General features: G+C 36.6%; 1 protein-coding gene across 1 annotated transcript in view; it reads right to left on the minus strand.

Annotated features, from left to right (window-relative positions):
- The window catches only part of LOC132202444 (uncharacterized), a 50,389-nt gene that overhangs the window by 18,444 nt on the left and 17,204 nt on the right, over nt 1-14,741 (minus strand). The window contains exon 3 of the mRNA XM_059629368.1: nt 1,846-2,051. Within this exon, the coding sequence (XP_059485351.1) occupies nt 1,846-2,051 (206 nt within the window). The remainder of the gene's footprint in view (nt 1-1,845; nt 2,052-14,741) is intronic.

Consider the following 14,741-nt stretch of genomic DNA (forward strand, 5'->3'; position numbering starts at 1 on the left):
GATAGGATTAGCTTTTTTGGAATGAACTGTGACTATGTTTGAATAAGATTAAACTTCCATTTATAAGATTACAAATAAAAAGGTAAGAATAAATGCTCGAAAAATTTAAAACCAAATTATTTATGGAATGATGGCAATAAAAATTGAAAATAGTTAATTTACTTGATTGATCTTGCATATTTTATTAATGTTTTGGCTAAAATTGTTGCAGTCTAGAAATTTTAAGCAGCATTCCTGATACGACATTAAATTTCATCTTGAATTTTGAATATTTTTGTAAATTCTTTTACTAATGGCGGCCCCATTTTAGGCCCAGGAACATTTTGACTCTAAAAACTAATTTTGAATCACTTTGTTTACTAACGTGTGATGTAAATTTAAACAAAATAAGTAAAAAGTTTTTTTTTTAAATCAAAACTTTTCTGATGCCCTACATTTTTTTTTTCAATTTACAAAGTTTAAAATCATACCTGAACAATAAACTTGAAAAATATACATACGAGAAAGACGAAAATTTTCAAGAGTAGGAGATTATTATTATTATTTTTTTTTTTTAAATTTGTATATGGAAAAGCAATTTAGCTTAAATTATTTTTATATTTCATCATGTTCACTTTATTTCCGTGCAAAAATGTTACACGGCAATCGGAGCGTGTGTTTCAAGTCATTTCAAAACTCGCTACTTCAAGATTTTTGTCCCACGGCGTAATTCCATTCTTTCATTGCGCTGCTTTCAGCTCTTGGACTGCCTTTCACTCGGGATGAAAAAAGAGCCCCGCGCCGCCAGAGTTTGCGTAGCGACGAAGCGAGGCACTTTACATTTTCATCTTTCATCACTTGACAGTGAAATAACGAGCTACGCATAATACAAGAAGGGTAAGACTTGTTTGCTTAGCAGCTTTGTGACGTCCCTAATATTATTTCTGCCCAAAGTTCCTCTCCTTGCCTCTTTTGTGCAAACAGATTAAAAATAAGCTCGTTGAGGATTTTAAATTGTTGTGCGCGCGTAAAAAAGGCAGTCCTGGCGAGCGCGCTTTCTGGCCCACAGTGTTGGCAATAAACGGTTTATGCAGCCCGCTGAGCATTAAGGCCCAACCGGTTGCATAGTAAACAATTTAACGAGCCGCTTCAGGAACTCAATCGTTTCGCGGAAAGTGCACAAAACACAAAAGCCGCCGCCGCGAACAAAGGCTTTTTGTTTTCGCCGCCGAATCTGTTCACCCAACTGGAACTGTTTTCTTTTGAGTTCTTTGCTGTGCGTCAATTTGAAATTAAAATGGATTCTTTGTGCCGAAATGTTTTGGAAAAATGAAAAATGGAGCGGGAAATGAAATGGTAATTGGCGTATTGTTGACTTTCCATCAATTTTTATATAAACATAATCGAACCTTTATGAAAATATGCGCTGATTCACAATGAGTTTTAATTTGTCTTTTGCACCAAAATTCTTCCTTTCAATTGATTTCTCTGTTACTGGCACACTGAGTTGTTATTTTAATTCAAAATGTTATTATTGTAATGATTTTATAAAGGGCAATTCAATAATAATCTAAAAACCTGCCCAATGGAATATTTCAAGTTGAAAAAAAAAACTGAAAATCTCATTTTCAAGAGGAACTCGTCAATTTATCCAAACCCATCAAACTTTGTTTCGACAGGGAAGAGATAATTTTTGCCTGCGCCAAGCAAGAAGGGCAAAGGTCAGAGGGGCACCGCCGGGAAATCAATCGAGCGTAAGGAGCGATCGTCAAGCCAGCGAATAATTGGTTTGCCGATGAAACCGAAGAGGAGGATCGCCTTGATTGGCATGTTGAAAAAAAATTAACTGGGAAAAGTCAAACTCACGTCCATTATGATGCCGGGCACTGGGAAAAGCAGACTGGATGGGTGCTGGCTGGGCATGTAGCGGCAGAACTCGGCGTTGTCCTTGTACCACTTGACCGAGTACAGGTTCGCATCCTCCGTGTCGAAGGTGCAACCCATCGCCACGGGCATTCCCAAGCTGGCGTACGGTGGAATTGACAACTGCATCAATCGAAGCCCTCTGCATTCTGAAACAGTAATAAAATAAAAATTTGTGTATTAATTATAAAACGCACATGTTTCTGAAATAATGTAAAAGTTTTATTTAATATTTTTACAATTTATTTGCTTTATTTATTTTTTTAATTTAAATTGTGTGTTATTTTTTGTTTGTATCAAAGGTTTTTTTATACACGTTTTATTTATGGTAAAATGCTGATAACTTTCAAATATTAGAAACTTATTTTATTAATTAATTCTTTTTATTAAATACCAACGGTATACAGACACATGCATGAATATTAATTGTTTATGCATATAATAATAGTAAAAACTGAAGAGGTAGTAATTGCACTAAACTTTCATAGAAGCTGCTTTAGTTAGTGTTAAGTCACTCTTTTTACATTCGAATAGGTGATACATTCCAATTTGTTCACCACATTTTATACATTTACAGTTTTTGTTTGCTGCACAGTGGTAATCTTTATTTTCACATAACAAATGATGAAAACCATGGCAAGCATACCTCGTAAAAAGGTGCCGATCTTTAAAGTTAGTCTCTTTCCATTTATTTTCAGTCATTGTAGGAGTGTTGTATTTTATGGTTATATTAATTCATACGCCATCAATTGTTTCAAAAAATCTAACAGTTACCACTGGTTGGTGTAGAAGAATTTGTCTACCTCTAAATTCACAGAGGTTGTGTAAGATTTCATCTCATGTTCTCATAATTAATAGATATGTTAAATGTTAAAACTATAAATAATTGATAATTGAATTTTTTCCTTGTTTTACGATCAATGATTTTTATAAAATATCGTTCTCTTCTTCAAATCAATTATTCTGTCTATGCCTGTATAGCTAATAAATTTATGAATAAAAAATGGGACTGAAGCACAACACCTTTTTAAGTCTGACAATGAAAAAAACGTCACTTTTTTAACTCTAGCAATTACGTAATGTGCATAAATCCACCGGGGTAATCAATCCGCATTGGTACGCGTTGATGCCTAAAAGCGTTCTGCTGTTGACTTGTGCGAGCTTCACTACTTAGTTAGTTAATTATGAACAGACTGCTGGAGGACCAATAATAATGACAAGAAGCGGCATCAGTGCATGGGGCACTTCAAGGCGCAAAGTTTGCCTCCAAGAAAAGAAAAGCAGAGCAAGCAGACCTTTGAAAAAAAGAGGAAATTAATCAAGCTTTACTAATTTTCTTTAAATCTTGTGCAATGTTATAATTTATTATTATTTTTCAAATTAGTCAATGAACTATTTCTATTTTCGATACACATTGTGAAACGTTTATTCTGAATATGAATTCATTGTGAAGTGTTGAAAAAATTTAAATATAAAATCTAATTTATTCGTAAACTTAAAGGAAAAAGTCACAAATGCTTGCGTGTTTTAATTCAAATAATAATATTTAATTCTGAAAGGAAATAATTAAAGAAAGAAACTAATTTTCACTTCCAGAAATTGAATTGCAAAACAGCACTTCAGACCACAACTGATTAAAGTGAAGATTGATAAAGCTGAAACTGAAAAGAGGGCGATTTTAAAATATCTGCAGCGAGGAAAAGCGTTTCTTGTTTAAAATTTGATATGGGCCCTATTTTACGCAACTTCCATTTTCTCCAAGCACCCCTGCTATCATCTCTGCGAGGCGATTCAGCCAGATATGAATGTGCTCGGCGGAGGCTTTCTCGTATCTCGGGGAGGTCTACACTTCTTGCTCTTGCTCTTCGTGTCCTATTATTACCACTCGCATGAACTTGCTCTCAGAAGAAACTTTTATCGCGAAATTTTAAAAAGGCTGCTCCACGCCCGAAAGCGCCCAGAGAGATCTGGTTTGTTGAGCAGCAATAAATATACACGCCTGCGGAAATACGCAAGACGCAGCTACAAGGAGAACAATAATTTTGAAACAAACGGAGTCGTAATAGAGCAGCCGGGGCATTTTAATGCTCCGAGAGAGAGAGCAAAGCAGGTGTGGAGCGGCACTTTCGCAACTCGAGCTGAAAGTGGAGCTGCTACTTTCGCCGCCCGCAGGCTGTGTTTACATACAGATCATTCCGAGTTTCTTTGCTCACTCGCCAGCCTCGGGAAAGAAACATATATGCTCATTCAAAGGCTCTGCTTCCCTTCTCTCTTGTTTGCCGATGCATTATTATTTTTTTTTTTTTGTGTATCTTGAGCCGTTCTTAAACAAAAAAACACAAGTTCGGCAAAGACAAACATGTTACTTTTTTTTTCATTTTTCGACGGTCATTTCGGCCCTGACTGTTGGTAAACAAATTTCGCTCAAAATTCTACAAAATGAAATAAATAACAAATAACAGTGCCTGACCGTGCGGCATTTTCGGCGGCGACTCCACGCAGAACAAAAAGAATAAGGAAACGGAAATTTTGGCAAGCGACCGGCTCGGAAAGCTCCTCTGGTATTGCGAGTTTCAGGAAGGAGATTTTTCTCTCGGACGACAGTACATTTTCACTGGTAAATTGTGCGTGGAGAAGCTTTGCAATGTCTCAGCAGTGACTGATCTCCATAGACTCCATACCCTGCACTCTAAAACTTTTTATATCAAACTAAGTGAAAAATACAACCATGGTTTTTAAGTATATGATTAAATTGAAAGAATTCAGAAGCATCTGTGTAGTAAATAATAAAGGAATTCATGATTTAAAAATGATTAAAATTAATTACACAAAACGAGAGAAGGGAAAGTGTGAATTTTGACAGAAAAATCGTTTTAGTTGTTTAATTAATTTATAATGTGTTCCAAAATCTTCTGTTTTCTTGTGACTTGAACTAATTAAAATTATAAACTATCGGTTAATAGTGAAGGAAACGATATGATTGATCTTATGTACCTGATTTAATTTGTGCGCCTAGATAAAGAAATAAAAATAAATTAAATGCTGGATTATTTATCTTTTGAACTTTGCACAAAAAGTCTTAAAAAAATTACTGAAAAACAATAATGTAATAAGAAATAATTAATCTTAAAACTGCAAGGGCTGGGATAGATTGGTCACTGTCAATACATAATTCTTTGCTAAAATGGTCCAACAAGAAAATTTTCATAAAAAAATACTTAAATTTTAATAAAAAAAAACTGTTCTTTATGATCGTACGAAGTAAAAATCTAATGTAATGTTAATATCTTAATATCTTATTAAAATGTCATTTAAATATTTAAAATTTTGTGAAGGGCTCTAATAATGCGAGGAGGGAGAGGTTTATATTGTCTCGAGAGCTTTATTAATAATAAGCATTATTATTATTATCATTATTTGCTTAAAAATTATAATATATTGTTGGCAAATTATTTTCCCTTCAGGTAGGGCATTTAATTAATAAAGCACACAAAGCTGCACAGTCGAGGCTGCAGGATAAAGGCCAGAAAATATCTCGCGCATTGTTATTGGACCGTTCGTAAAAGGTAAACAGCGCTCAGGCAAAATGCAAAATATAATGATTGTGTTTGTTTCAACGTTTATCTATGGTAGCAAGCAGCGAATTCATTGGTCCCAGCCTCAATTAATTCGCCATTATGCCGGCCGAGGCAATTAATAGGGCCATAAATCGACGCATTTATTGGCGCAATTACAAAGGACCAAACAAACCTCCTGGCTCGGTTTGCCAATTTATGAAAATACATACGGTGTGTGTTTTCGGGCCGCTATAAATCTGAAATTCAATTCGCCTCGGCGTTTTCGGCCCGTGACACACACATCGTCTGCCAGATTAAGCCTGCTGCGAGTCAGCCGTGCAGTCAGACACGATATTAAACGCGCCGGTTTTGCACCCCATTGTTCTGAGCGTGCCATAAAAATTCGCCGCCTCTCCATTTTTCATCTCCTCCGCCGATACTTTTACGGCCTCGGCCCTTTTTAAAATATTCACGAGCCGCAAACTTTTCCCTTCGGTGAGCTCGCTGATGCACTTTTTCTTATTTTATGTGGAGCTGGAGAGTATAATAATATCAGTTATACACCGCGTGCGGGGCTGAGGGAAATCCGAGTTGCTGGGGGGAAACACGCGGCTCGCCCCGAAAGATAACACGCCGAGGAACAAGCAATTGTCATGTTATCGCGTCGCCCCACCATTGATTGATGATTTTCGGTCCCGCACTGCTTGTGCCAAAACGTTGAATTTTACGACGAAGCTTTTTTGTGGCTGTAAAATTTTCTCCTAAGCGCTGTATGTGGTTTTATGTATTTCTTACAGAACGAATAAAATTTGATGCAGAAAATATCCAAAACAGAATGGGATGGGAATGTAAATTGTCATACTTTTGTGTTCTTCCATTCCAATTCAATGTTTTTTTAGAGAATTGAAAAGTTAATTTTTTTTTACAAAGATGCTACATGCTAGGAGAACTTTTCAATGAAAAAATGCTATTTCAATTTCCGATAAAGCATGATAGAGTATAATGTATAATTCATATATGTGTGAATAAAATCAGCACCAATTGAAGGGAATTATTATTTTGTTAGAATGAAGTATCTCTGAAGTATGAAGGGATGAAATGAATTTATTTTTAAAAGAAAATATATCTTGCAATATTCCAAATTTTCATTGGCCATTTGGTTCTTTTCTAAGAGATTATTTATAAGATCTAATCATTTATATTCAAATTTCAATACTAAATTTAATAAAAATAAAAGTTTTTAAATAATAAAAATGATTATGAAAAAAATTTACATTAAAAGAAAGAGTATAAAACTTTAATTTGTATATTATAACTAAACAAATTTTACTTCTTTGTTGCAAATGGTCTTTATTGATTGTATCAGAAGGCAATTACTGCCCAGGTACAACATACATACATTCAAAAAATTATCAATTTACATCGTAAAGAGAGGAAAATTATCTTAAAAATCAGATTAAGGAACCCTTATTGACATAGTCAAATCAAGTCTTTACAACAATGGTTTGTTAAATTTCCAATAATTGCCCAAAATAGTTGCAAATTGTGTTTATTGATCAAAAAAGCTTCTATTGTTGTAAAGACTTGATTTGACTATGTCAATAAGGAGTCCTTAATCAAAATTATTACATCAATTGCATATTAAAAAATGAGGATAAAAGGAGTTTTGAAGGAAAGGATTTCTGGAAACCACCTTTTGACTGACACTAGTGCCCCAAGCATACTTGATTTTAATCTTTATCAGGTTCTTTGACGCTTTTTCTTTAAAAACACCAAATAATGACAGATTAGGACTTGGTCTCCGCAATTCTTCTTACTTCTTACTTAAAACTGGAAATCGAGCATCGTGATCCGCAGGTCGCCTACATATTGGAAACGAGTTTTCGCGCAAGTGGCGCACACGTGCATGCATAAGAAGGGTGTTGCCCCCTGCGAGCCAAGCTGGGCGGCGAGTGTCACATAAATTCAGGGCAGCTGGTTGCAAAGTGGCCTCAGCACTCTGGTCTCTGACTTTTAGAATCAGGCCCGCTGATCTGCCTCATAGAGAAGGGAAACTACTCTCATCCCGCGAGGAGCCGCGCGCAATCGATTTCGTCAAGACGTAGGAAGAAGAAGAAGAAGAAGGATGAGGCAGATAATCTCTTTTGCTAAAACCGTGCTGCTCTCGAAAAGGAGCCATGCTTGCCGGCAGGGAGCTGTCGCGTCTCCCTTCCAATTTTATTCCGCAGATATTTATTCACCAGAATAAATATTATTACTATATATACCGTGCGCACGCCTCTGGAAATTAGTTTCCATCTCGCGTACACGTTCTTGCTGCCAGGGGCCCGCAAGAGTTTCCATGCCAAAATCAATCGAGAACAAGTGTTTGGTGAAAAGAGCAAAATGAAGAGAGGGTGCAGGAAAACGCTCGTGCACACACGCATGACGACAACATACATCGCCTCGAGCGAGACTTTTATTGCTCGCCGTTTTGGCACGTTCTGTTTCGCAAAACAGGGAGGGAGGGGTGTAATCGGTAAAAGTAATGAACATGCAAACACGGGCGAAATTTTATTAACTTGCAGCACACTCTGAAATTGAGTGTAAAATGAGCAGTAAAAATCTCATAAAGTTGGGTTCAACTTTCATTTTATGTTTCATTTATGTACGGAATTTTGTAAAAATTTTATTTCTACTAATTAGCTCCTTTTTTGAACTAAAGTTTGACCAATTTAATTTTTGAAGCTAGTTTTCCTCATGAAAAATAATTTGGAAAAGAGGAAAAAAAATTTGGTCACATTGTTTCTTTAAATGTAATTAAAAATATATTTTCAGTTTGGGTTTTCAACATGTCAACAACAACTGAAAATTTTTATGTGAGGAAACAACACGGATTTGGCTAGAGAAAAACAAATACTTTGCAAAACCAGTTGTGATAGATGAGAGTTCAAAAAGAAAACTCCCATTTTTTCCTCGAAATGCAAATCAAATTCATCAAACTCCATTGCACCCTCCGAGAGAGGCATAAATTAATCCATTTTGAAAGAAAGAAAAGAACAAAATCACTACGCATTTGAAAGTTTGAAAGGAACCATTCATCACCGCACCGCAGAAAGTTTCACTCTCTCTGTTTGATTTTTTCCCTCTTTTTTTTTTTTCAAAATTGTAATGGATTGAGACTGATGAAAGGAGTTCATCCGTGGCAAAAACGCGCGTACAAGCCGACGATTTGCGGCCGCCGAGGTAATCCCTTTTTGATGCCGGCAGATCCTTCCTTTATTTTTTTCTTTGCATCTCCCGCAGGCAAATTAAATTCATAATTGCTTTCTCCCCCAAGCCTAGTCTTTTTCGCTGGCACACACGCTGCCGAAACTTTTTCTAACGCCAAATTCGATCAGCGCAGAGTCTCTCTGCCTTTTGCAGTCAGCAGCCTCCGTCGACCTCCTGCATGCACCACCGAGCAAATAAAATTTGAATCCAGCCACTATCGATCAGAATATTGAAATTCTCTCGCCTTCTTATTTTCACCTCCGGGCTCTTCGCGCACCGACAGCGTCGAGCAAAGAAGTGCAAATATCGCTCTCTACTTATGCAACCCGCGCGCTCCACGCTCGAGAGCTTGAGCAACAGCCTGACTAATTAAATTCATAATTTAATTACTTCCGCCGAGCCCTCGCTGCTGCTCTCTCCGCGTGCATAATTAGATTTGATAAAAATAATAGAAGTGCTGTGCGGTGCGCTCTTCTGCACCCTTCGCCCAGCCCAGCAGCTGTTTTATCTCGAGCGGCAAAGTGCAAGTACCTCTTCATTAAGTTATGACGCAAACTTGTGCCTCCAACAGGCGATTGGTACAAAAGTTCCGAGATCCTTACAGCGTCACCTCCGAGAAGTAATGGGTTGACGCAAAATTCCGACCGAAGGAAAAGTTGAAAGGGGAGATTGAAAACTTCAGACATCAGGGTGGGAAATTTTTATCCCTCATTTCTCAAATTTGATTTGAACGTGAAAAGTTGAGGACATACTTAAAACACAATTTTCATTGTTAAAAAAATTATATTTAGAAGTATCTGGATATTTTGACACAAATTAAATTTATTTATATATTCACTTTGTTTTAAAATTTCTATATTAAATTTAATTAATAAATTAATATTTATATAACAAAATATTTTTATTTTTCTTTAAAGCACAATAATTAAATAAATTTAATTAAAAATTTAAACCGATTTATAAAATAATATATAATATAATTAATTTTTTTTTATATATAATTTATTATAATATATTTTATATTGATAACATAAGCAATTATTGCCTTTATTTTTTAACTAGAGACGTCTCAAGTTCAAGAACTATTGGCAGCGGTTCATCAATTGTGGTCTGAAGTACTGTTATGAAATTCGAGTGAATTTCATTTTTAATTTAATATTTTCCATTTAAATATCCAAATTTATAATTCTTTTACATGGATGGATTATTTTTTTATTAAATTATTTCGACTATATGTGCATGTAAATTTTAAATTAGGATTGCTTTTTGTTTGAAAGTACGTGTAAAATTAGCTAAAATATTGCTCCGAACCCATTTTCCAATATCCACTTTTGCCCAAATAAGCACTTGCTTTCATTCCATAGGAAACTCTGCAGGCTGAAGTGGCGTAAGCTGATAAATCTGATTTTAAATAAATTTCGAGCCAAGCCGGGGATCAATATCAAACGGGAGGCTGATGGAGTTTGACTGGCGGAGATATTGCAGTGTGGAGCGAGGCCGTCTGAAGCAGCAGCCCAATGCACGATTCGTTTGAAAGTCGATCTCTCACTCTCCCCGTCTTCTCTCACCCGTTCTCCTGCGCGAAGTATAATTTCGATGTTTGAAATCGGATCGTGCCCTGTCTGAAGTGGAAACGTGATATTCAGCAGCGAATAAATAATAATACTTATAATTGAACTTTGAAGAGGGGAACTTGAATGTATTCGTATATAAAAATTAAACACCCACGTTTTTTAAAAAAAGGGGAATTTTTGAATAAGCTGCTGATTTAAATTCATGCATTCACCCCATGGAGCAGATTTTTCATACACGTCAATTAAAATTAATTAATCACTCCACTAATGAATAGAGCACATGTGGAAATTGGTGTTCGCCTTTTTTTCCAGCCCTGCCACTCGGATCGAATCAAATCTGCAGCGGCTATTCATAAAAATAATTGCCCGCCCTTTCAGCCGTTGTTTTGTTATGATCGTGTTTGGCAATTGCGGTTTTATATGAGCGCATGATATTGTGAGCCGCTGCAATTGAATTATGTAGATATGTGGGAAGAGCAGGAAAATGCGGTCCAGTCGAGCGCCTCCCTCGCACATACCGGAGATGCGGAGAGCGCTGCTGAAATGAAATGCCATTGTGAACGTCTCTTTTTTCTCTCTTTACTCGCACGGAAGTTTCAGGCCGGATGCATTCATCTAGATATTACATCCGAGTGCATTCTGCAACCGAGGAATTTCCACTATTTGCATGTTTCTCACTTTGTCGATTTTTGAGAGTGACTTTGATATGAGCGGAATTGGTTGGAAATGAGATAAATTTCCCAGATGAGCGCTTATATGAAAAAGTACGATAGGTGCGAAGACATTTCATGCCGCATTGCGCTGAACACTTTCACATTTGCTTGGTAATTTGTAAAAATTTTAAATCTGGCAAAGCTAGAACGTTACTTATTTAAAAAATTCAATGTTTCAATTTTCCTTTTTCAATATTTGGGTTTTTAAAATTATTAAAAATTTAGTAACTCGTTTTTATTCCTTTATTTATTATTTTTTTTACAAATAAATTGTTTTCAACAATCGAATATGTAAACAATATGATGTAACAATTGGGACAAATCAAAAAAATAATATAATTCTGGCATTAAAAAGTATTGAGAAGCAAAAATTTTTTCTCTTTCACTTATAAATGAGATTTAAAATAAATTTTTTATAGGAAGATTGATGAATTGAAACTCAAGAAAATTGTATTGCGCAACAACGGCGTTATTGTACTGGAATCCTGCCCTTGTAGTAGCAAGAAGGGAAAGCAATTCAATATTACATTTGATATACTGAGTGGCCCGTTTTTGCTTGCGAAGACCCTCCTGCACGCGAGTCTATTTAATAATGCAAAGATAACAAAGGGCAGCAGAATTTTTCTTCTTCTCATTCTCCTCGAGACGCCGGCGGATATGAGAATTCGTTGTGCAAACACATTTCAATTGCGGAAAATAAAATTCCTCTCCCTGTATGTCGTGTTTTCCGCCACGGAAAACCAACAAGGGGGCTTTCTCAGTATTTATCCGTCCAAATTTACGACGTCCCAAGTGGTCCGTACACAAAACCAAAGACGAGTATATAATATTCTTTGACTTTCCTCTTTTCTGTGCGATTTCACCTGGATCCTTTGAGAGGATAACCTTTCTTTGAAACTGCTCCTTTCCTCCGCCGACACCTCGTTTGCGAAAAGAGAAGAAGAAGAAGCGACGAATAAAACCGAGATGGCTTTTAATATCGGCGGCCGCGCCCTTCCAATAATGTACAAAGGCGACCATTTTCGGTTCCATTTCTTTTGTGCCCAAGTTTTAGACCGACCGCCCTTTAATATTATTGCGTCTCCGCCGCGAAACCATTCGCAGTTAGGCCAGCAAAAAGCCGACTGAATTCCTCGTCTTGTCAGCCACCGCTTTTTATACATTCATACTCGGCCGCTGCGCAGATCTCCGACTGATATTACGTCATACGTATGTATGGGCTCCTTTGATAGTGTCAGAAAAAGCCTGCCCAGGAAAAGAGCAAAGAAAAAGAGGAAAGAAAGTTTCTGCCGCGTTGAGATAGCGCGACAGCAACTTCCAATTTCATCCTCCTTGACACAATGCTTAAGTTTTACATCAAACCCCTTCTCTCTGCCAGACTCGGATTCTTTTGTTGCCGACAAGAGATATTTATTTCCTGTCTGCTTTTATTTGCATGCCAATACAAAGAAAAATAACCCTTTTGATCGATTGCTGCTTTAAAAAGAAAAAAAAGAAGAAGATTTGATGACGTGCTGGTGATTGAGTGGCCGCATGAAATAAATATAAACAAATCCGCAGAGATGCGGCACTGCCGATCACGATACACCCGAGCAGCTTTTTGACGCTGCCGGCAGTGCGAAATTAAAACCACAACTATTTGGAGCGACAAGCGTGACACCCGCCGCAGTAACCAGAAGCTTCTTGGTCCGCCGCGGCACAGTGCGTGTTTCACGCGCAAAACACTTTAATCTGTTCTCGGCTAAAAGGGCGATTTATGAGCCGGACATACTGTGGCCGACAAGCGAAAGTTTTCGCTCGAGTAAAAAGTGATGGCGGCCAAATGGTTGAATTACGACGACGAGACGAGAGAGGACGTTTTGTGGTTACATCGCCCGACTTGGACATTAAATATTTCACCACTCTTTTGTTCCTATGTCCGCAAAGTTTGATCTCTGATGTAGATTTCTAAATTATGTTAATGCTGTGATTATTTACATCCTGATTATCCTTTCTGGTAGCATTTATTTAATTTTTTTTCATTATTTAATTAATGAAAATAAAACTATAAATATTTATTATTTGCTTCATATATTTTTTTGAATTAAAATAAAACTGCTTTCTATATAACTATGTAATAGATGCAGATTCAATATAACATAAAATAAGAGAAACGACACAGAGTATCAGGTACTAATTATCAAGTGATAAGGGTTCTTGTTTTTAAGTATTGCTGTCAATTAGTTAAAATATAAAATTATATTTTACAGACACATAAATATCATAAATAATTTAAAAGATGTAATAAACATTAAGCAACCAGAACAAATGAAATTTTTGTGTGTTAATAAATTATAAAGTAAAATAAAAATTTAAGTTTTATAATTTCAATTAATACTGAAAATTTGTTCACATACTCATTATTTTTTTAAAATTATATTTTATAAACAGACGCTCGTTTATAAAAATTTTACTTCTAAATTCACGATATTTTTATTTTTCGATATTATGCTACAACCAATTATTTTACGTTGCAAAACTATTCTATTTTTCACTCTCTTGCTCATGTTCTTCAATCTCCAATGCACGTTAGAATTATATACATGCTCTGGCTTAAACATAAATAATGCGCACCTCTCACAAATGATAAATGACATTTGGTCTAAGGGGCGTGCGCGCCGTGGCATCGCAAATGCGCTTTCTTTTATTTAAATTTGCACGAGGGTGCGATTAGGAAGGGAGCACACGCTGCTGCGGCACAGCAGCTTCCACTCGGCATTTTCTTGATCTCTCCGGGAGCCGCTCCATCGCTCTTTTTTCACTCGTGTTGTGTCCTTAATGAACACTCAAAGCACCCGACACTCGTCAGCTTTGAGAAATTATTCGACGTGACGTTTTTCGCGGGGGCCACAGCACAAATTTCGTTACTAATTTCTCGCGAGCAGCTCAAATTGCTTGTGATGAGCCGACGAGAGAAATTCGCGGCTTGAGGGAAGATTTTGCATTAGAGAGGGAATTTCGCCCGGGGCCGATTTCTCTCCGTGTTCCGCCAGGAGCCAGGAAAATGTTCATAGACCCAATTAACCCTAGGAAATTGCTAACTACGAACTTTCTTGATATTTAACTAGTGTTTGCCAAATTAAGTTTGTTGGTTCTCCACAAAAACTATTATTTCTGAGGAGCTGTAACATAAAAATAGTGTGGGTTTCTTCAATTTGAAATTATTATTAATGTTGTGTAGATGCATCAATCATTTAGTAAAGGAAAATTTCATTTTCCCATTCAAGTTTCCAATCACGTCTGAAGAGGTTTCAGAGTAAAAGATCACCACGCCGTTGTGTAATATTGATATTGGATGCAGCAGAGTTAATTTTATAGGAAAAGGTTGCGCAATAATCAAAGCGAACGGAGACTAACTTTTATCAAGTAATAAAATTGCAAATCCTCGTGAACGCAAATAAAAGCGTCAAAGGAGAGCGCGTCCTTTGAACCCGCGGCTCTTCTTCTCTCCGCAGCAGTTGCAACCAATAATGGCAAACGAAGGTTGCGAGCGAGCGTTGATAAATGAAGGCGAGCAGAAAAATTGCCAAAGGACATTTTACCGAAATGAAAGTTTGATTAAAGACTCTCTCTCTCGGATCGTTAAAAGAGCTGAATGAGAAAACGCGCCAGAGATCATAGCGGGTTTGTGCGCATGTAATCGCATTAAATGTTTTCATCAGAGAACACGACACGACGCGAGAGAGAGGAAAAGGGAAAAAGCC

This window comes from Neocloeon triangulifer, unplaced genomic scaffold (genome assembly GCF_031216515.1).
Source record: "Neocloeon triangulifer isolate White Clay Creek 2 clone unplaced genomic scaffold, ASM3121651v1 ptg000015l, whole genome shotgun sequence".
NCBI classification, from domain to species: Eukaryota; Metazoa; Arthropoda; class Insecta; order Ephemeroptera; family Baetidae; genus Neocloeon; species Neocloeon triangulifer.